Raw genomic sequence first — 22,587 nt, 5'->3', positions numbered from 1 at the left:
GACTTATATCAAATAAACTGAAAATGTGAACACACAGTGGGAAGGCCCTGAAAAGACACACGTGGAGACTGTCTCGTGAAGACAGAAGATTGGAGTGATGTATCTATAAGCTGAGACATACCAATGGCTACCAGAAGAGAGGAAAGAGGCAACAAACAGTTCTTTCTCAGTGCTGTCTAAGTGAACACAGCCCTGCCAACACTTTTATCCTCTCAAACTGTGAGATGATAAATTGCTGTTGTTTTAAGCTACTGAGTTCGTGGTACTTTGATATGACATTCCTAGGAAACTGAGACAATTACTTTCAAATATTTTAATTTTCATTTATGACTTAAAAATTACCACTGAGGAGAATTTTCTTTTATTTAACCTCTCTTCACTATAGTTTTGATTTTTAGGGGTGAGGAAGAAGGAATGGGAACAGATATAAAGATAAAGCATATCTCAATCTGTCATACAAAGATAAAGACACACACAAATTTTTCTTTTTTGTTCTATTGTGTTGACCTTTAAAAAAATACATTCTCCAGTAGTTTCTAAACTTTGCTTTTATATCCTTGACTCAATTTGGGGGGAATGTTGATTCTGCTTTTAACTGCCTTTAACATGGGTATTAGTTTGATAAGATTGTCGTAACAAGGTAACACACTGGGTGACTTAACAGAAATTGATCTCATAATTCTGGAAAAGTCCAGGATCAAGGTACTGGCAGGGTTGGTTTCTTCTGAGGCCTCTCTTCTTGGCTTGTAAATGGCCATCTTCTCCCTACATTTTCACATTTCATTTCACAGAGGTCTTCCTTCTGTACATGTCTGGTATCCAAATTACTTCCTGTAAGGTAATGGTAATATTGGATTCAGACCCACCCTAATGACCTCTGTGCTGTGCTTAGTCACTCAGTAGTGTCTGACTCTGTAACCCCATGGATGTAGCCTGCCAGGATCCTCCGTCCATGGGGATTCTCCAGGCAAAAATACTGGAGTGGGTTGCCATGCCCTTGTTCAGGGGATCTTCCTAACCCAGGGACTGAACCAGGCCTCCCTCAATCTTTACTGTCTGAGCAACCAGGGAAGCCCATTTTAATGACCTCATAATTAAGTTTAATGACCTCATTGTAACTTAATAACCCCTTTAAAGCTTCCCAGGTGGCATTAGTGGTAAAGTTACACCTGCCAATGCAGGAGACATAAGAGACATGGGTTCAATCCCTGGGTTGGGAAGATCCACTGGAGAAGGGCATGGCAACCCACTCCAGTATTTTTGCCTGGAGAATCCCATGGATAGAAGTGCCTGGCAGTCTACAGCTCTTGGGATCACAAAGAGTTGGACACGACTGAAGTGACTTAGCACACACACACTGCTTTAAAGACTCTATATCCAAATATAGCCTCATTCTGAGATACTGAGGCTTAGAATTTCAACATATGATTTTTTTTTTTTTGCAGGGAGGATACTATGCTTTTTTCAGTAGTCATGTACAAGTGTGAGAGTTGGACCATAAGGAAAGCCAAGTACCTCAGAACTGATGCTTTTGAATTGTGGTTTGGAGAAGACACTTGCAAGTCCTTTGGACTACAAGGAGATCTAACCTGTCAGGAAATCAATCCTGAATATTCACTGGAAGGATTGATGCTGAAGCAGAAGCTCCAATACTTTGGCCACCTGATGCAAAAAGCTGATTCACTGGAAAAGACCCTGATGCTGAGAAAGTCTGAAGGCAAAAGGAGAAAGGGCAACAGAGGATGAGATGGTTATGGACAGACCGTGGGAGACAGTGGAGGACAGAGGAGCCTGGCATGCTGCAGTCCATGGGGTCATGAAGAGTCAGACATGGCTTAGTGACTGAACAACAAATCGGCCCATATCAGATGATATTACATTTTTGTTTTCCATACATCATTACTCAAGTCAACCATTAACATTTTAATTTTAGCTATTATAGGCATATCTTTTTTCCCCTCATCTTCTGGTCATATTTCTTATTATTGATAATGCCAACTATATATAACCAAGTATTTTTTTAACTGTAATTCTGTTCTCAGGATCAGATTTTTCTTTACAAATATGTTCCCTTCTGTTATGTTCCAAAATATTTTTATAGAGCCATAGGTTAACTCAATATTGAATTTGAATATACACATGAACATTCCGTATTTGTCAATGGAAAGGATATATTTAATTTATTTTGGTCCTAACTTTAAATTTCATTTGGCAGCAATAGGATTCTTCTAGATCTCGACCTGAAGGGCAGGTTGTCATGCAAAGTTAATTACCAAACTTCCACTGCCCAATCAAGTATCTACAGCTCTGCTGCATTGGGGAGGAAGCAATTCTTGTTCCTACTTGACTAGATGGGTTGAAGCAGTCAGTGGCTCTTAATTCCCTAATGCACTGCTGCCAGGGTTCTGACCATGCTTTGTCACAGCTATAAATACTAGTCAAGCAAGGGCCATGCTTCGTTAATGAAAATGAAAGATTCTAGATGAATGAATAAATAGAAACAATTGAAGAATGAAAATTAATGCAAATGATCTGGGCAGCCAGAGAAATCAGTTCCCATTCAGCTGTCAGCTTCATGGGTGACTAGCAAGTGGATAATGATGAAGGGATCACAGTTCCCATCTTCTTTTTAGTTGGTCTGACTATTCTACAGGTTGAAAGGTGTGAAACTGTTGACCACTGACTCATTTTGACCTTTAAACCTACCACTTTTATGATTCAAACAAAGACATCTGAAGTCAAAATATTTACTTATTCCTAAAGCTTTATCCGTACTGGTTAAAAGAAAGTTGTCCTCAGATCTGTAATTACTTATTTATTATACATGGTTTCTAAAGCAACTGCAATTTTCTGGGATTTACAGAACATTCAAGCACTATTTTCTATGTTTTGTTTTTTTCATTAAATGTAGAATGTGTGTGTGTGCTGAGTCACTTCAGTCACAGCCAACTCTTTGCAACCCTATGGACAATATAACACATCAGGGTCCTCTGTCCATGGGGTTTTTCAGGCAAGAATACTGAAGTGGGTTGCCATGCTCTCCTCAGGGGGATCTTCCTGACCCAGGGATTGAACAAGCAGCTCTTACATCTCCTGCACTGGTAGGCAGTTTCTTTACGTGTGCCATTTGGAAAGCCCCAGATGGAGAATAATACCAGCCTTTTCAACATGTGGGAAATTTCAGAGAGGAAAAATGAATCATTATAATTGAAAGCATTTTGAAAATATATCAAGTGCTATATAAATGTTATTCTATAACAGAGGTACAGATGTTTATCATTCATTTAACAAACACTTATGTACCTAATATACAACAAGCATTATTATAATTCTTAAGTGAACAAAATACATTCAGTCCCTGTCCTCACAGAACTTGCACTTAAAGAGGAGACATACACCTTTTAAATATATGAGCTTCTTCATTTGGCAGAAACTATACCAGCTACTGCTATTACATGAGCAAAATATCCCAGAATTATTCAATTGTGATAGAATTCAGAACACTATATCCCTGGAAGAATGCTAAACTATGAGTTATGTCTTTTAAACCTTAAGCAAATAGCTTCTCTATTTTTATAAGATGAAGTGATCTATATATTAGCTGATAGTCTAGGGCTCTAACAGGACAAAAGAAATAATATGTATCCAAACAGACATGATGAACTCTTTTCTTTAACATTTTTATTATGTAATTATTCCAAATACACATAATAGGAAGAAAGCATTATATATACCAGAGCCATCACAGTTTCAAAATTTGGATTGATTGACATGTCTCTGAAGTCCATTTTCCTCTACAGGTTTCCCTTCTTAAAGCTTTTAAGATAAAACACATCATAAATTGCTATATATTATATCTGTGCTTGCATTAAAACAAACTGAAAATCTGAGTTATCAATGGTATCAATTTTTTGTTTCATTTACTGAACAAGACAAAAATAAGAATCCATAATAATAATACCAGCACTACCATAAGCAACATGAATACTTAAAACAGTAATATTTCTGTTGTTTTCTTTGTCATTTAGACAACATATCACTTGGGATGTACAGTCAAATGCCTATGTTTTAAAGTGCCTTAAAAAAAATTAAGTGCCTTTCAGGGTGTGGAGAAAAAGAAACCCTCCAAAATGTTGGTGGGAATGTAAATTGGTGCAGACACTCTGGAGAACGGTATGGAAGTTCTGTAAAAACTAAAAACAGAGTTACCATATGATCCAGCAATCCTACTCTTGTGCATTTATGTGAGAAAACTCTAATTCAAAAAGACACATGCACCTCAATGGTCACTGCAGCAGTATTTACAATAGCCAAGACATGGAAGCATCCTAAGTGTCTATCTAGAGATGACTGGATAAAGAAGATGTGGTATATATATATATACACAATGGAATATCAGTAATAAAAAAAGAATGAAATAATGCTATTTGCAGCACATGGTTGGACCTAGAGATTATCATACTAAGGGAAGTCAGAGAAAGACAACCATCATATGATATCACTTATATGTGGAATCTAAAATAATGATATAAATGAAATTATTTACATAACAGAGAATCAGACATAGAAAACAAACTTTCTCTGGTTACCAGAGGACACAATAAGGGTGTGTGGGAGATAAATTAGGAGTGTGGGATTAGCATATAAACACCACTATATATAAAATAGATAAATAACAAGGACCTACTAGAGAGCACAGGGAACTATATTCAATACCTTGTAATAACCTATAATGGAAAAGATTCCGAAAATAACATATATATGTACATATATATGTATAACTGAATCACTTTGACATACATATGAAATTAATACATTGAAAATTTACTATACTTTAAAAACGGTTAAAAAGTCAAAGTGCTTCTTACAAGGTTATACTGTCAAGTAGGTACTGTTAGGTTCACTTAATTATATGTATTTATAGTATGATATGAACTATTTAAATGACTCCAAAGTAAGGTATATTTCCTGACTCTTGAGCTCATTCCTTACTTATCCCTATAAGCAATCACTTAACAAAATATGATACATTCTTTCATTTTTTAATACAAACACATTTGAACTTGTATTTATATTCCCACGCTTTCCCATATAAATAGTAAAATACTAAACATTTTTTTGTTTTTGTTCTCCACCTTTATCTCTCTTAACAAAAGATCCTGACTATCACTCCATGGCAATATACAGAGGTATCTCTTATTCAGTTTTATAACTGCATAGTACTACCCTGTGGAGAAGGCAATGGCACCCCACTCCAATACTCTTGCCTGGAAAATCCCATGGACGGAGGAGCCTGGAAGGCTGCAGTCCATGGGATGGCTGAGGGTCGGACACGACTGAGCGACTTCACTTTCACTTTTCACTTGCATGTCTTGGAGAAGGAAATGGCAACCCACTCCAGGGTTCTTGCCTGGAGAATCCCAGGGACGGGGGAGCCTGGTGGGCTGCTGTCTATGGGGTCGCACAGAGTCGGACACGACTGAAGCGACTTAGCAGCAGCAGCAGCAGGAGCAGTACTACCCTGTAGATAAACCATAACTAACTCAACAAGTCCCTATTTATAGACACGTGTATTATTCCTAGTCTTTTGATAGTTACTGTTGTTGTTTAGCTGTTAAGTCATGGCCAACTCTTTTGCAACTCCATACACTGTAGCCCGCCAAGCTCCTCTGTCCATGGGATTTCCCAGGTAAGAACACTGGAGTGGATTGCCATTTCTTCCTCCAGGGAATCCTCCTGATCCAGGTACTGAACACGTGTCTCCTGCATTGACAGGCGGATTCTTTACCACTGAGCCACCAGGGAAGCCCCAGTCTTTATACTATATGGTCTTATATGCTATAAAACATATCTATACACAGGCATTTTCAAAATTTTTGTCAGTGTATTTCTGGGATAGATTTCTATAAATGAGATGGCTGGATGAAAGGGTAAATGCATGTGTGCTTTTGCTAGAAACTGCAAAATTCCCTCACATAAATCTCAAAAATATACTATTAATAAAATTGCTATTAGCAATTAATGGAATAGATGACAAAGAAAGTAAAATAAACTAATTATGTTTTTATGGTAAACCAATATTCCTTACATTTAATTATATTTGAAACATTTAAATGACTTTTTGAGCCACTAACACATTCACTTTAGGATAAAAAGGGAGGAAAATCCCTTACACAATATGTATCAAAATGTACCATAACCTTCCTAGAAAAGTTTGCTCCTTATACTTAAGCTTATGCCAAACACCACAGGCTTCCCTGATAGCTCAGTTGGTAAAGAACCCACCTGCAATGCAGGAGACCCCAGTTTGATTCCTGGGTTGGGAAGATCCGCTGGAGAAGGGATAGGCTACCCACTTCAGCATTCTTGGGCTTCCCTTGTGGCTCAGCTGGTAAAGAATCCACCTGAGGGAGACTTGGGTTTGATCCCTGGGTTGAGAAGATCCCCTGGAGAAGGGAAAGGCTACCCACTCCAGTATTCTGGCCTAGAGAATTCCATGGACTGTATAGTCCATGGGGTTGCAAAGAGCTGGAAACAACTGAGTGACTTTCACTTTCATGACAAAGGACATTTTATGATGAAATACTGATAAAAACATCATTATTATATCTAAGGTAAATTATTCTCAGTTGTATCTAGATATAAAACAATCTTCAAAAAATGTACTTAATTCTTTAGTAAAAACATTAGTTAGAACAATTACTTAAGAATACCTGATTAAGTCAAAAGAGGTATGCCCTAAATGATTAAGTTTTATGATACAAAGACCCTATTTTTAAAAATTCTTCTGACATTATTTTATTTATTCATCATAGAAAGAATGTTAGTAAAGTAAGATGTGGTTTCAAGTGAAGTCCTTGCTATCAGGGTTATATCAATAAGTCAATTCACTCATTTCACTGATCCTGAATGTCCCTGAATTTCTCCATCTGTCAAATGAAGTTAAAATTTTAAATGAAATAAGATCTGAAAACACACTTTTATACTGTGAAGCACTGATATAAATAAAAAAGTATATTTATTGCACTTCTAGACAAGACACTGTGTCAAGATACTTAAAAGACTTGAAGATATATCAGGCATACATATCTTTAACAAACTTCAACTAGTAAGAAAGAGGTAAACACACCAATAATGATTCCACAAAGCAAAGAGTACTGTGTTACTAGAAGAGTAACACAGAAACTGCATACAATTCAAAGCAGAATCATCTACTTGTAAGTGATCCTAAAAGTTTCCATTTGGACAGATATCAAAGATAAGTATGACAAGTAAAGATGGGGCACAAGGAGGGAGAAGGTACCATTTCAAATAGCAACATCAACAACATAAAGAAAGGGAAAGCTTGGGGACATGCACATACAAGGGGCATTCCCAGTCTTGAAACCTTGCTTTACATTTGTATACTGTGCATTTTCAAAATGCACTGTCACAAAATATGAAACAATAAAATAGTTTTCTTTAATCCTGCTTTCATGGAGGGGGGAAAAGCAGCAATGAGAAAAATCAAGAGATTTTTCTTGAGTGTATTTGGAGGATTATACATGTTAGCTCACTTGCTGACACAATATAGTACAATAATCAATGATATGCAAAATGATGACCCCAAGGAATTACAAAAGTGAAGTCATTAAAGATATGGGGTACTTCTTAGGATAGGAAAATTACTAAAATACAATAAAGTTTTTTCTTTTAAAGAATAAAATTCTACATTTTCATTAGAATATGTGATTTTCTGTTTATTTTAAAAGTATATTTTCATTTTGATTTTCCTTCCCATCTCAAATGCTAATCAACAAATATGTATTTCTAGCTAATTGAGCTTGTATTCTAGTTGAGCTTATTATTTTTAGTCTAGAGATCTGTATATTTTATTTAGCAATCTGCTCACAAATTCTTTCATTAATCAACCAATCCCTTAATGTCTATAAGTATGCAACTTTAAAAAGCATGGCTCCTAATTAGATCAGAACGAGTAAACTTTGAAATACAAAATTTGTATATAAATAATTACTTAACTACATACACCAAGTTATTTAAATGTTGTTTTCATATTTCATAATTAGCAATAAAATGGTTAATAATAACAAAGCAATGATACATACTTCTTAAGACACAAAATGATTAGCTCACATAAGGAGCCATAGACAGGCATTTTTACATTAGATAATTTAAGAAATATAATAACATTACTACTCAGAAATAATGCAGTAGTTTTTTATTAGGTAAATCTACATATATGTAGCTTCAAATTGATAATAACATATCAAATTGTTAAAGAGAAGCCAAAACGATAAAGAGGTACACCAAATTGATATCGTAGGGCCTTGGGTACTGAAAGTTTTCCCCACAGTTTTTGGTCATCCATTCTTAAATGTTTGGTGTAGATGGTAAAGAATCTGTCTGCAATGCAGGAGACCCAGGTTCAATCCCTGGGTTGGGAAGATCCCCTGTAGAGGGGAAAGGCAACCCACTCCAGTATTCTCATCTGGAAAATCCCATGGACAGAGGAGCCTGGCAGGCTACAGTCCATGGGGTCCAAAGAGTCAGACACAACTGACTGACTGAGTACAGCACATAATCTAGAATGACAAAAGGAACTCTCCTTGGCTTGAATTATTTTATATATATATATATATATATATATATATATATATATATATATGAATAGAAAGGATTGTTGAACTTATTGTAACTAATTCCAAGCAGAATTAAACATTTTGTGATTCAAAATTCTCAGAAGAGTTTAGGTAAAAACATAGTAAGAGTCAGAATTGGCTAAGAAAGAATTGGCGTTTCCACTACATGCAATTCCTTTGTTATATTTGAACTTCTTATTAAATTTCAGGAAATTTAAAATTCAACAGGCAGAGTAACCTGATACAAGTAAATGTAATAAGTGATATAAGGTCTCTTCAAAGTAAGTATAAAAGCATATATCATAATGTGAAGAATAATGTGATGTGAACATAATTTTTTTCAAAGTATCTATATTTTAACAGAATAAAAATCTAAATTTCAAATTCAAATGTCCACTTTGACCTGAGAAAAATCTCCTTAAAGTGCACATAAGAGGAACCAATAGGTATAAATAGTAAATTGACTTTTTTAGGAGAGCATTAGGAAGTAAATAATAGGTTTATTTACTCTTACCCCATGTTAAGATGCAATAATAAAGTTCAATAAGCAAAACAGAATAATAAATACAAATATAATAATAAATAAGTAGATAGGTCAAATTATAAAATAAGTAAAAAATTATTACTCAAGAACTGAAGGGATTTGGATAGTGGAGGTTACTTTTAAAGGATATTTACAAGTCAATAAGAAGTCCACTAAGACAGATGGGCAATGAATAAAAAGATACAACTAGTTAACAAAACTGTGGAATTATAATCAACCTTATTAATGTTCAAAAAAGCCTCAAACCCTGCAAATTTTAAAAATTTAGCAATTAGTTTTGAAAAACCCAAGTACCCAGTCCTGGAGAACAGACACTCTTCATTTCTATTAGAAGAATACAAAATCAAAGCAACTTGGTATGCATCAAGAACCTTAAAAGTGTTCGTATCTTTTGATAAGTATCTACCTTCTGGGACTCTGACCTAGAGATTCAATTCTAAAAACAGAAGAAAGATTTAAGTTTTAAAATATTAAATTTTAGCCTGATAACATAGTAAAGAAGCAATCCACACTCTACCACTGAAAGACTGACTAAGCACAGGAGGCAGACATCTTTGGCTACTGCAAATAACCACACGCCCAATACCAGGCCCTCAAGACATCATTAAACCTTCCCAGACTCCAAAAGAGAGCTTACTGTTAGATAAGATACAATATCTCACATACCAGATACTCAGTGGTGATAAGAATTCTTGCCCTCAGTTAGTCTACCTAATCCTTGCAGAAGCCTTATGAAGGAGATACTATCACTTGCAGAATGAGATACTATCATCCTATTTGCAGTAGGAGATACTATCCTTGCAGAAGCCTTATGAAGGAGATACTCCATTAAAAAGTCTACATGTCATAGATTTCCAGAATGTCTATGTCTTGAGTAGCTGAAACAGAACTCAAAATCTGTGAATGCCAGAGATCTAATGTAATGGTAATGTGCAAGACCTAGGGGAAGCCAGCTTAAAGATTTAAACACATATAGAACCTGATAGGCTGCAGTCTGTGGGGTCGCTAAGAGTCAGACACGACTAAGTGACTTCCCTTTCACTTTTCACTTTCATGCATTGGAGAAGTAAATGGCAACCCTCTCCAGTGTTCTTGCCTGGAGAATCCCAGGGACGGGGGAGCCTGGTGGGCTTCCGTCTATGGGGTCATACAGAGTTGGACACAACTGAAGTGACTTAGCAGCAGCAGCAGCAGCAGACATATAACTATTTACAAAATGATTGATTAATTTTAATGTGTTTCCTGTATTTGATGAGAATATAATTTTCTTTGCAAAGACACTGAGCTCTGGGAGTTGAAGAAATACTATTTTCCATGAATTACCTGTGATGGTGCAAAACCAGACATGTGAAAAGCTGAAAATACAAGTGGCACCTCCGCTTTCAGTAGCATTTCAATATAGTGAGTGCTGCAAAAATACACTGGATGAATGCCAGATTCTATAGTGTCAATAGGTAGGTACCTCTGCATGAAAGAGAAAAATCGAGAATTAATGAATTTAAAAACAAACTTATCTAAATCCTATGCTTTAAATTAGTACTTCAAAATTAACATGGTGGCATAACAACCTACTGCAAATTTTATGTAAATTAAAATGTTAGAACGTTAAACACCAAAGAAAGATTAAACCTCAATAAAGGCAGTATGATACTTTCCTTCTGAGATAATGAATACAATTAACACTTTGTAATTTTGACAAATTCAATCTCTATGGAATAATGGAGATGGGTATTACATGAAAGAATAAATATATAAATAAGTACATTAGTAATAAGTGCTTTACATTTTAATTCTAAGCATATTTCAATATTTTTATATTATCCTTGACTTTAGTTAATGACTCTAAAATATCAAAAGAGTTTATACAGTTTGTCAGCTCTTAAGATATTTGCCTAATCGGCTTTTTCTAAGCTAATGTTAAATAACCCAAATCTAAACCTGAGTTACTAATAATTGAACTGAGAAATCCATAAGAAATTCATCTCTAAAATTGTGGTGCATCCTCATTAATGAATTCAGGCTATCTATCTATCTATCTATAATTTATTTCATATATTTTGTATTTATTTATATTTCTATGTATATATATCATATATGTATAGATACATATATACATATACTTACAAATGCATTTTTCAGCAATTTCTTCATAAAGTAGGTTATTTCAATTTAGTTCTTGAGTACAATTTATCATCATGAATGCTGTATGCTTTAATGTTACTGTAAACTCAACATCTAGTAAACTCAACATCTAACCACAATACATTTTTTAAACAAAGAACAAACTTGAAGATGTAATTTTGAGTTAAGAAAAATTATTAGACTAGCAATTATATCCTACAGACTGATAAAAAATTGGATACTCAAATTGGATCTGCTATCATAATAAAACATGAAAACTATTGATAGATCACTGATTTCAGAAATTTTCATATATAACTCAAATTTAAATTTACCTTTTTATCTTTATTGGGCAGCTCAAACTTTTTTAATAAAGGAAAGTTAATACTTGAAAATCAAAACAAATCAAACACACATATAACAATTACATGAGTTAAAATGAGAATTTTTTCAAATTTCATTGCTAAACTGTTTTTAAGAATTTATGTTTGAGTTACATAAGAAATTCAGTGATTTACCAGTAGTTTTCATGTTTTATCATTCATTATGATAAATAATGATTTACCATTTCATATTGGAGAAATATGTATTTGTGGAAACATAGAGCTATAAATTTATGTTTTATAATAGGTTCTTAGGGATTTATCTCACAGCACACACAAAAATTAATATTACATATTAATGACTGAAGATATATGCATTATATTAAATGAACATCTTGTAGTCAACTTCAGATGGATGTTCAGACAAAGAAAATTAGTTTTTTATTAAATAGCTAAGAATAAATATATGAACTGAATGAGAATTAGCATCCTTTGATTTATCTTCATTTGTTGAGTACACAATGTGTTTTCACTGATTACTAGTTGCAGAGTAGAATTAATGAGTCTAATAAATACACATAAGAGCAAAAAAATCAACTCATACATATACAATACTTTAATTTTCAATGCAAATTAGATAACAATTTTCTGAATATACATATAATAAGAGTGTAAAAATAATATATTTTAGAAATATTCTTACACTGGTCTCTAAGTTGCTTAATACAAAATATTTAGGTTTGTATAGACATGGGGACAATAGATTAATTAATTATCTCAAAGAAAAAAAACATTATTATGTAATGGATTCCCAAAGATAAGGCAAGAATTCTTCTACTCTTATGAATTATACTCTGTTGGAAGAAATTATGCCACAAATTTTGGTAACCAACAAAACTCCTAGCACCAAGACTTACACAGAATAGCTACTCAACAAACTGACTGAAAGACAATAAGATACTAATGATTATACCCTGTAATTACAGTAAACTCTCTTATAACAACAGAAGTTTTGTTAACTGGTCTATTATCATTTCATAATTCTCAGTTCAGTTTAGTTCAGTTCAGTCGCTCAGTCGTGTCCGACTCTTTGCCACCCCATGAATCGCAGCACATCAGGCCTCCCTGTCCATCACCATCTCCCGGAGTTCACTCAGACTCATGTCCATCGAGTTGGTGATGCCATCCAGCCATCTCATCCTCTATCGTCCCCTTCTCCTTCTGCCCCCAATTCCTCCCAGCATCAAAGGCTTTTCCAATGAGTCGACTCTTCGCATGAGGTGGCCAAAGTACTGCAGTTTCAGCTTTAGCATCATTCCTTCCAATGAACACCCAGGGCTGATTTCCTTTAGAATGGACTGGTTGGATCTCCTTGTAGTCTAAGGAACTCTCAACAGTCTTCTCCAACACCACAGTTCAAAAGCATCAGTTCTTCGGTGCTCAGCTTTCGTCACAGTCCAACTCTTGCATACATACATGACCACTGGAAAAATCATAGCCTTGACTAGATGGACCTTTGTTGGCAAAGTAATGTCTCTGCTTTTCAATATGCTATCTAGGTTGGTCATAACTTTCCTTCCAAGGAGTAAGCGTCTTTTAATTTCATGGCTGCAGTCACCATCTGCAGTGATTTTGGAGCCCAAAAAGATAAAGTCCGCCACTGTTTTCACTGTTTCCCCATCTATTTCCCATGAAGTGATGGGACCAGATGCCATGATCTTATTTTTCTGAATGTTGAGCTTTAAGCCAACTTTTTCACTCTCCTCTTTCACTTTCATCAAGAGGCTTTTTAGTTCCTCTTCACTTTCTGTCATAAGGGTAGTGTCATCTGCATATCTGAGGTGATTGATATTTCTCCCGGCAACTTGATTCCAGCTTGTGCTTCTTCCAGCCCAGCATTTCTCATGATGTACTCTGCACAGAAGTTAAATAAGCAGGGTGACAATATACAGCAGACAATATACAGACAATATACAGGGTGACAATGTACAGTATGATGTACTCCTTTTCCTATTTGGAACCAGTCTGTTTTTCCATGTCCAGTTCTAACTGTTGCTTCCTGACCTGCGTACAGGTTTCTCAAGAGGCAGGTCAGGTGGTCTGGTATTCCTATCTCTTGCAGAATTTTCCACAGTTTACTGTGATCCACATAGTCAAAACCTTTGGCATAGTCAATAAAGCAGAAATAGGTGTTTTTCTGGAACTCTCTTGCTTTTTCGATAATTCAGCCGATGTTGGCAATTTGATCTCTGGTTCCTCTGACTTTTCTAAAACCAGCTTGAACATCTGGAAGTTCACGGTTCACATATTGCTGAAGCCTGGCTTGGAGAATTTTGAGCATTATTTTACTAGCGTGTGAGATAAGTGTAACTGTATGGTAGTTTGAGCATTCTTTGGCATTGCCTTTCTTTGAAATTGCAATGAAAACTGACTTTTTCCAGTCCTGTGGCCACTGCTGCGTTTTCCAAATTTGCTGGCATATTGAGTGCAGCACTTTCACAGCATCATCTTTCAGGATTTGGAATAGCTCAAGTGGAAATCCATCACCTCCACTAGCTTAGTTTGTAGTGATGCTTTCTAAGGCCCACTTGACTTCACATTCCAGGATGTCTGGCTCTAGGTCAGTGATCACACCATCGTGATTATCTGGGTCGTGAAGATCTTTTTGTATAGTTCTGTGTATCCTTGCCACCTCTTCTTAATATCTTCTGCTTCTGTTAGGTCCATATCATTTCTGTCCTTTATCGAGCCTATCTTTGCATGAAATGTTCCCTTGGTATCTCTAATTTTCTGGAAGAGATCTTGAGTCTTTCCCATTCTGTTGTTTTCCTCTATTTCTTTGCATTGATTGCTGAGGAAGGCTTTCTTATCTCTTCTTGCTATTCTTTGGAACTCTGCATTCAGATGCTTATATCTTTCCTTTTCTCCTTTGCTTTTCGCTTCTCTTCTTTTCACAGTTATTTGTAAGGCCTCCCCAGACAGCCATATTGCTTTTTTGCATTTCTTTTCCATGGGGATGGTCTTGATCCCTGTCTCCTGTATAAAACTCTAATTTACAGCTAATGATATTCATAAACCAGATGAATGACCGCTCTGAGCGACATGAATATAACAGAGAATCTTATGAATCATCAAATTATAAATTATATTTGTTATACTTCTAGTGTTCTGATATATTTTGGTTAGTCACAACTCTTGGAAAGGATGGTAACTCAATAAAAGGTAACTCTAAAGAAAATTCGGAACATAGAATTAAGCAGAACACATACAGGATCACATCATTTAACAGATCACCTAAGTAACATATAAACTAGCCTGATATCATGGAAAAAGTTATCAGTAAAACTTTTGGTTTGGGGTATACTAAAACTGGCATGATACGAATCCATATGTTCATGTTATGCCGTTTCTTAGAGTATTTGGCTTTAATGATTAAAAATGAAAGATATGTGCTTAAAGAAAAACACAGTATGCAGTCTTAGTTTTTTTTCTTTCACTACAGGCGGTTTTGATGACTCATTTTATTCCTAACACTAAGGAAAACTTATGGATATTAAATAGAAAGACGCTAGTAGAAAGAAACTTTCCAAACCCATCCAAACTGATCCAATTCAATCCAGTCCAATCCTGTCCTCCACGCTAGGGATCTGTAGGCAGAGAACAGGCTGTATTTTATTGGCATTGCTGCAGTTACTCTGTGAAGCATGTGCATCATGCACACCATGCAGAGGCCTGAAGAGAAAACTCGGAGATACCTTTTTGATTCAATTAATTCTAAAAAACAGTATTTCTCCTCTCAGAAAAAAAAGAACCACACATAGGAAAAAGGAATCTTCTAAGATTCGAAGTCACATATATGAAGGGGAAAGGACTTTACCGCTTATCCTCTTCCCAGTAAGTGATTGGTTACATGACTTACTACTGTTAATCCCTTGCAGATAGGTTACAAAGTGTGCCATGACATGCTGATAATTATAACATTTAAATCTAAATGAACATTTCAATGCTATTAGAATTTTTAACTTTAAACCTCCTGTGTTGGATTATTATTAATTTATTTTATGAAAAGGATGATACAGATATTCACACATTTAACTATATAAAATAATTAAATGAATATAAAGTGACTATCCTATTCCATGACACTTCCTTGTAGAACTACACTAGTTAATCAGAATGCAACTTTATCCTGATTTATCATCAAGGAAGTTTTGTTTCTAAGTGAATTAAAATACTTCAGTTTTTATTTCAATTTAATTTGTTATCCTTTCTCATCTTTCAACTAACAGAGACGGCATACATGATTGTTATTTTTACTATAACTATTATTTGAGATTAGGTATTCCTCCATGGAAATAACTGATTTCTTGATCTGTCTTAATCTATATTTATTAACAGCTTTGATGTTAACAATTAGTCAAACTGATTCTTGATGAAATTCCATAAAGAATGATTATTTAATCACTCATGAAGAATTTTCTTAAAGACAAAATTGGAAGATAATTTAACTATATCAGTACATTAAAGGGTTCTTCTTGTCTAAATGGCTTAAGGACACATTTTTTTCAAATGATTTTTATCTCACAGTAATAGAGTTTATAAATTTTTGAAAACTTTAATATTTCATTATTTCCTATATTGTTTCTCCTAAGCCAAATTTTAAAATCTTTTTGATGCAATTTGTTTATAAGACTTTTAAGAATGTAGGGGAGCTCTCTTAAATACATTTTCTAAGGTAATGAAAGCCTACTGTCTTTTACATTTGTTGCTATTGTTCAGTCACTCAGTCCTGCCTTATTCTTTGCAACCCCATGGACTGCAAAGAGTTGGACACAACTCTTTGTGACCTACTGCACATGCACACACATGGACTGCAGCACACCAGGCTTTCCTGTCCATCACCAACTCCCAGAGCATGCTCAAATTCATGTCCATTGAGTCAGTGATGCCATCCATCCAACCATCTCATCCTCTCCTGTCCCCTTCTCCTCTTGCCCTCAGTCTTTCCCAGTATGAGGGCCTTTTCCAATCAGTCAGCTCATCAGGTGGCCAAAGTATTGAAGCTTCAGCATCAGTCCTTCCAATGAATATTCAGGGTTGATTTCCTTCAGGACTGATTTGATCTTCTTTCAGTCCAAGGGACTCTCAAAAGTCCTCTAGCACCAGTTCAAAAACATCAATTTTCAGCACTCAGCCTTCTTTATGGGTCAACCCTCACATTCGTACAAGACTACTGGAAAAACCAGTTTTGACTAGGCAGACCTTTGTTGGCAAAATGATGTCTCTGCTTTATAATATGCTGTATAGGTTGATTATAGCTTTTTTTCCAAGGAGCAAGAGTCTTTTAATTTCATGGCTGCAGTCACCATCTGCAGTGATTTTCGAGCACAAGGAAATAAAGTCTGTCACTATTTCCACATTTTACCCATATATTTGCTATGAAGTGATGGGACTGGATGCCATGATCTTAGTTTTTTGAATGCTGAGTTTTAAGCCAGCTTTTTCACTCTCCTCTTTCACTTTCATCTAGAGGCTCTTTAGTTCCTCTTTGCTTTCTGCAATTAGTGTGGTATACCTGAGGTTATTGATATTTCTCCCAGCAATCTTGATTCCAGCTTGTGCTTCATTCAGCCCGGAATTTCGCATGATGTACTCTGCATATAGGTTAAATAAGCAGGGTGACAATATACAGCCTTGACATATCCCTTTTCCAATTTTGAACCAGTTCATTATTCCATTGCTTTTTGACTTGCATACAGGTTTCTCAAGACAGGTAAAGTGGTCTGGTATTCCCATCTCTTTAAGAATTTTCCACAGTTTGTTGTGATTCACAAAGTCAAAGGCTTTAGCGTCATCAATGAAGCAGAGGAGATGTTTTTCTGGAATTCCCTTATTTTTTCTATAATCCAACGGATGTTGACAATTTGATCTCTGGTTCCTCTGCCTTTTCTAAATCCAGCTTTACATCTGCAATTTATCAGTTCACATATTGATGAAGCCTAGCTTGAAGGATTTTGAGCATTACCCTGCTAGCATGTGAAATGAGCATAACTGTACGGCCGTTTGAACATTCTTTGGCATTGCCCTCCTTTGGGATTGGAATGAAAACTGACCTTTTCCAGTCCTGTGGCCATTGCTGATTTTTTTAAATTTGCCGGCATATTGAATGCAGCGCTTTAACAGCATCATCTTTTAGGGTTTAAAATAGCTCAGATGGAATTCCATCACCTCTACTAGCTTTGTATGCAGTAATGCTTCTAAAGGCTCACTTGACTTCACACTCCAAATGTCTGGCTCTAGGTGAGTGATCACACCATGTTTATCCAGGTCAATAAGATCTTTTTTGTACAGTTCTTCTGTGTATTCTTGCCACCTCTTAATATCTTCTGCTTCTGTTAGGTCCACACCATTTGTGCCATTTACTGGGCTCATCTTGGCATGAAATGTTCCCTTGGTATCTCTCATTTTCTTAACGAGATCTCTAGTCTTTCCCATTCTATTGTTTTCCTCTATTTCTTTGCACTGATCGCTGAGGAAGGCTTTCTTCTCTCTCCTTGCTATTCTTTGGAGCTCTGCATTCAGATGGGTATATCTTTCCTTTTCTCCTTCGCCTTTTACTTCTTTTCTTAGTGATTTTTAAGGCTTCTTCAGACAACCATTTTGCCTTATTGCATTTCTTTTTCTTGGGGATGGTTTGGCCACCATTTCCTGTACAATATTATGAATCTCTGTCCATAGTTCTTCAGGCACTCTATTATATATAATCCCTTGAATCTATTTGTCACTTCAACTGTATAATCATAAGGGACTTGAATGACCTAGTAGTTTTCCCTACTTTCTTCAATTAAAGTATGAATTTTACACATATCTATCTAAATATTAATTCATACATTCAGCATATTTACTGAATAATTATGGTGGGGCATGTCAGTGGATAAAACCTTGCCCCAGAGAGATTACATTTAAGTGTGTAAGTAATAAATAAATACATAAATTAAGGAGCATATTTGGAATCAATATAGACCATGGAACAAAAGGAAAAGAAAAAATAGAACATGGGAATGGGGTTCAGGGCAAACAGGCTGAAGCTTTTTGAGGTTAATTACATTAACATGGTATTGTGCTAAAGATGGTGGAAAAGTCTGTGCTATTAATGGCTAAAGCTAGTGTCTTTAACATGTCTTTTGGCAAATGCAGATTTGCATATTTTGTCAACCTGCATAGAAAGTGTCAGTGTAATGCTTAGAACCAATGGAACAAATATAGTAGAAAAGGGCCACTTTTAAAGTAATATATTAAGTCTTCTACCGTAGGCACTAACAAGTAAAGTGACACAGCAAAAAAAAAAAAAATCCAAAAGATTAAATGAAAAGTTTAAATAAAAAAACATTTAAACTATGGAGTGGTGATTATACAGACATTAGTAACTGCACTTAGCTAAGAGTTCTAGACAGAATCCTGGAAGAGCAATGTTAGCAGAATGTTATTTGCTTTACAAAGACAGGAAAACAAACTACTGGTAATAAAATATTCAACTTGGTATATCTATAGTTGAAAAGAAAAAAATGATACTAAAGAAGGCATTACATGAGTCTTCACTGACGATATAGCTGCACTAACAGAAAAGTATAAAGCTTTACATTGAGTTCATTCTAAAACCCCTGAGTAATGTCACTCCATTCCATTATCAAATGATGCTATCAAAATGGTTAATCTAATAAACTCAAAGCAATTAGAGTACTGCCTGATTTCAGTTTTAGGGGAAGAAATGCTATTAGACAACATCACTCGTGTTAAAAGTAAAATAATATGTCAGAAAAAAGGTTTAAAGAGTCAAAGCAGAAATGCAACTTTATAAAATTATAGTTAACAGCAGTTCACTGGTGATGTCTGGCAGGGTCACAATCTGAACCCTAAAGTAGAATACTTAAAACTAGTGGCATGTCAGTATCTTTTCAAAAGACTTGACATGAAAGTGTGTGATGGACTTAAAAATTTTTCTCTCATTTACAAATGTAAGGTAAAAACTCTTTTGATAAGCATTCTTATCAAATTCTTATCAAAGCAGATATTCTAAATCTTCATGTACAATTTAAAGAATTGTCCAAATTCTGGTTAACAGAAGGAAAATTGTTCCACTGATTGAAGAAAAGCTAGTACATACTCTTTTGTCTTTGGTTCCTCCTTTTATGTGAGCAAATTTCTAGACACAGTTAAGTACAAGCAGGAGAATGTCTTATTCAGGAATTGCATATAGCTATTTCAGACATAAATTATAAAATTTTAACATTTAATGTATTCCTTGGTGCTTTGTGTTTATTTTCTTTATCACAAATACTTATTTTAAGAACATGTAATAAATGCTTTCATTTAACTTGACATAGATACTCTCTAGTCCCCTTAACTCTCTAGTACCCTTATTCTTGGGTACTGTGTGACTCCGCTGTCCAAGTTCAGTCTGTCATGAAAAGCACTAGCATGGCTTATAATGGACACTTTCCCCAAGTTGGAGGTCTTAAATGCAGTAAGTAAGTAAAACAAAATGCAGAATCATGAATAAATTAGGGATATACTTACCTCTAAACTAAACTTGGATCCCAGAGAACTAGTAAAATCTTTAAATAAAAAAATACACTATAATATCTTAATCAAAACTCATCATAGATTGCCAAAATGTATATAAAATTAGTATGCTTTTCCTCTATACAATATGGATACAATTTCAACTAACATATTATTTTCTTATACTATAATTTAACCAGAGATTATAACAAAGCAACAATAAAAATAGTCATTCAAAGGTTTTCTATTTATATATGGAATTTTCCAATTAAATGACAAGTTTAAAATTTAATAATGCACCTATTATTATTAATCCTTCATTCAGTTATCATTAGGTAACACAGCAAGTATTTGAGAAAATACCAAATGTGTATCTTCAAAATGAATCACTCAAAACTGCATTCAGACAGAAAATGAATAGAGTATATAACACACTCTACAAATAAAATAATAAGATCCTATTGAATCTAAAGAGGATTTTCCTTAAAATTTAAAACATTCCTATAAAACAGACTGAAAGGTCTTACAGAAATATGTAGTCTTGGCAACCAAAGGAAAGCTGAAGTCAGAAGCCTGGAGAATTGCTGAAGAAATTGGAATGTTTTGTCTTTGTCACCCAACATTATTATGAACAAAGAAGATACAAACCAGTCATGGCTAGTGTAATTCCTCTGCAAGCAGACTGAAAAGCACAGTTAAGGAACTTCTATAATATTTTATCTTACATGGTGAAATACTAGAACTCCATAAATACTCATTTCCAGAATCTCTATCAAGAAAGATATTAACGATAGTTAGCCCTCATTTTGTCTTCAACCAGCTTATAAGCTATTGATGTAAACGCCTGTGTGCATGCTCAGTTGTGTTTGACTCTTTGCCAGTCCGATGGACTGTAGAATGCCAGGCTCCTCTTTTGCCATTTCCTTTTCCAGTAGATCTTCCCAACCCAGGGATCAAACCTGCATTTCTTGTGCCTCCTATATTGGTAGGCAGATTCTAAAATTAAACTTTATTAATAAAAAAACTACTTGCACAGTAACTATTTTAATATACTATTTGTTGACATGTCCAGGGGAGGCCAAAATCACCAGCAACAAGAGGAAGAAACTATACGCTTTGTGGAAACACACTGTTCAAGTCATTAACACAACAGTACCACCCTTTCTCTAGATTAGGTTATCTGTCAAATTATTAGCATAATCAAGTATTTAAAAAGCCCACATATTTTTAGAATTCAGTAATGCAAATGACTTGTATAAACTTTTTTCTTGAAGTCAAACTCTATTTCTGAAAGATAACCAATACAAATAAAATAAATGGATATTTTATTCTCATTCTGTGTCTGTGTGAAGTTGCTCAGTCGTGTCCGATTCTTTGCGACCCTGTGGACTGTAGCCCGCCAGGCTCCTCTGTCCATGGGATTCTCCAGGCAAGAATACTGGAGTGGGTTGCCATTTCCTTCTCCAGGGGATCTTCCCAACCCAGGGATCGAACCAGGGTCCCCTGCATTGCAGGCAGACGCTTTATCCTCTGAGTCAATTATTTTGATTTACTAAACCTATTTTAAAGTTTCTCTATATATACCCGAAAATATGTTCTAATAACTAATTACTCAAGATTTAACTAATACGGTTGAATTTAATAATTACTACTCAATCTAATAAAGTACCTATTTAAAATAATAGAATCAAATACTATAAAGATATAGCAAATCACTAATATAGGTTTAAGTATTATTTTCCTACAAAAGTTTTAAAGTATTCCGTCCAAGAATTCTGAAAAGCATATGAAGAGAGTTAAAGTACTGTCAGTCATTTACAAAGGATATGAAGAGAAGATTTTATAGAAGCTTGCTGCTGTTTCAGGAATCTCTCACAATGCTTTAAAACCAAGGTAAGATCATTTTCTGCACCATCTTTTAACAGGTTGAGGAACTTGCCATACCTAAATTAAATGTCCAGAAAACATACAAAATGAAAAATGTCAAGCCTTGCACAGTAAATTCATTTTTTAAAATTCATCAAACTGTAGTTCTCTTGAGATCTCATAGTTTTAAGTTTTCAAATTTCTACCTTTGGCATAACTATTATACAGAGCACTCATGAAAGAATAACACCCATATACGTACCTGATAATCATGATATATCAGAATTTGCAGTATTCATCTGGTAAATACAATAACTTTAAAGGAAAAGGAAGTAGTAATGAAAGAATAAAACACAGATACTATAGATGAGTAGTAGAATATAAGCACTTTTCCTTGAATTTAATCTACAACATGGAATGCTGACAGGCTAGCTTGACAGAATGCTAAGTCTAGAAGCAATTTGAGGGTTCATTTAGTCCAGTGATTCTACATGAGCATGGCACTGTTTTGGAAGTTTATGGGAGTGTTTTC

At 34.9% G+C, this 22,587-nt stretch overlaps 1 protein-coding gene across 2 annotated transcripts in view; it reads right to left on the bottom strand.

Moving 5' to 3' along the window:
* TBC1D32 (TBC1 domain family member 32) overlaps positions 1-22,587 on the bottom strand; it is a 207,492-nt gene that overhangs the window by 12,355 nt on the left and 172,550 nt on the right. For both annotated transcript variants that reach the window (XM_024996951.2, XM_024996952.2), the window contains 3 exons: positions 22,018-22,133; positions 20,717-20,871; positions 10,507-10,647 (listed from right to left, as the gene is read on the bottom strand). In XM_024996951.2, coding sequence (XP_024852719.1) covers positions 10,507-10,647; positions 20,717-20,871; positions 22,018-22,133 — 412 coding nt within the window. The remainder of the gene's footprint in view (positions 1-10,506; positions 10,648-20,716; positions 20,872-22,017; positions 22,134-22,587) is intronic.

This window comes from Bos taurus, chromosome 9 (assembly GCF_002263795.3).
Source record: "Bos taurus isolate L1 Dominette 01449 registration number 42190680 breed Hereford chromosome 9, ARS-UCD2.0, whole genome shotgun sequence".
Taxonomy (NCBI): domain Eukaryota; kingdom Metazoa; phylum Chordata; class Mammalia; order Artiodactyla; family Bovidae; genus Bos; species Bos taurus.
The sequence above is the reverse complement of the archived record's forward strand: the minus strand, read 5'-3'. Positions and strand labels throughout refer to the sequence as shown.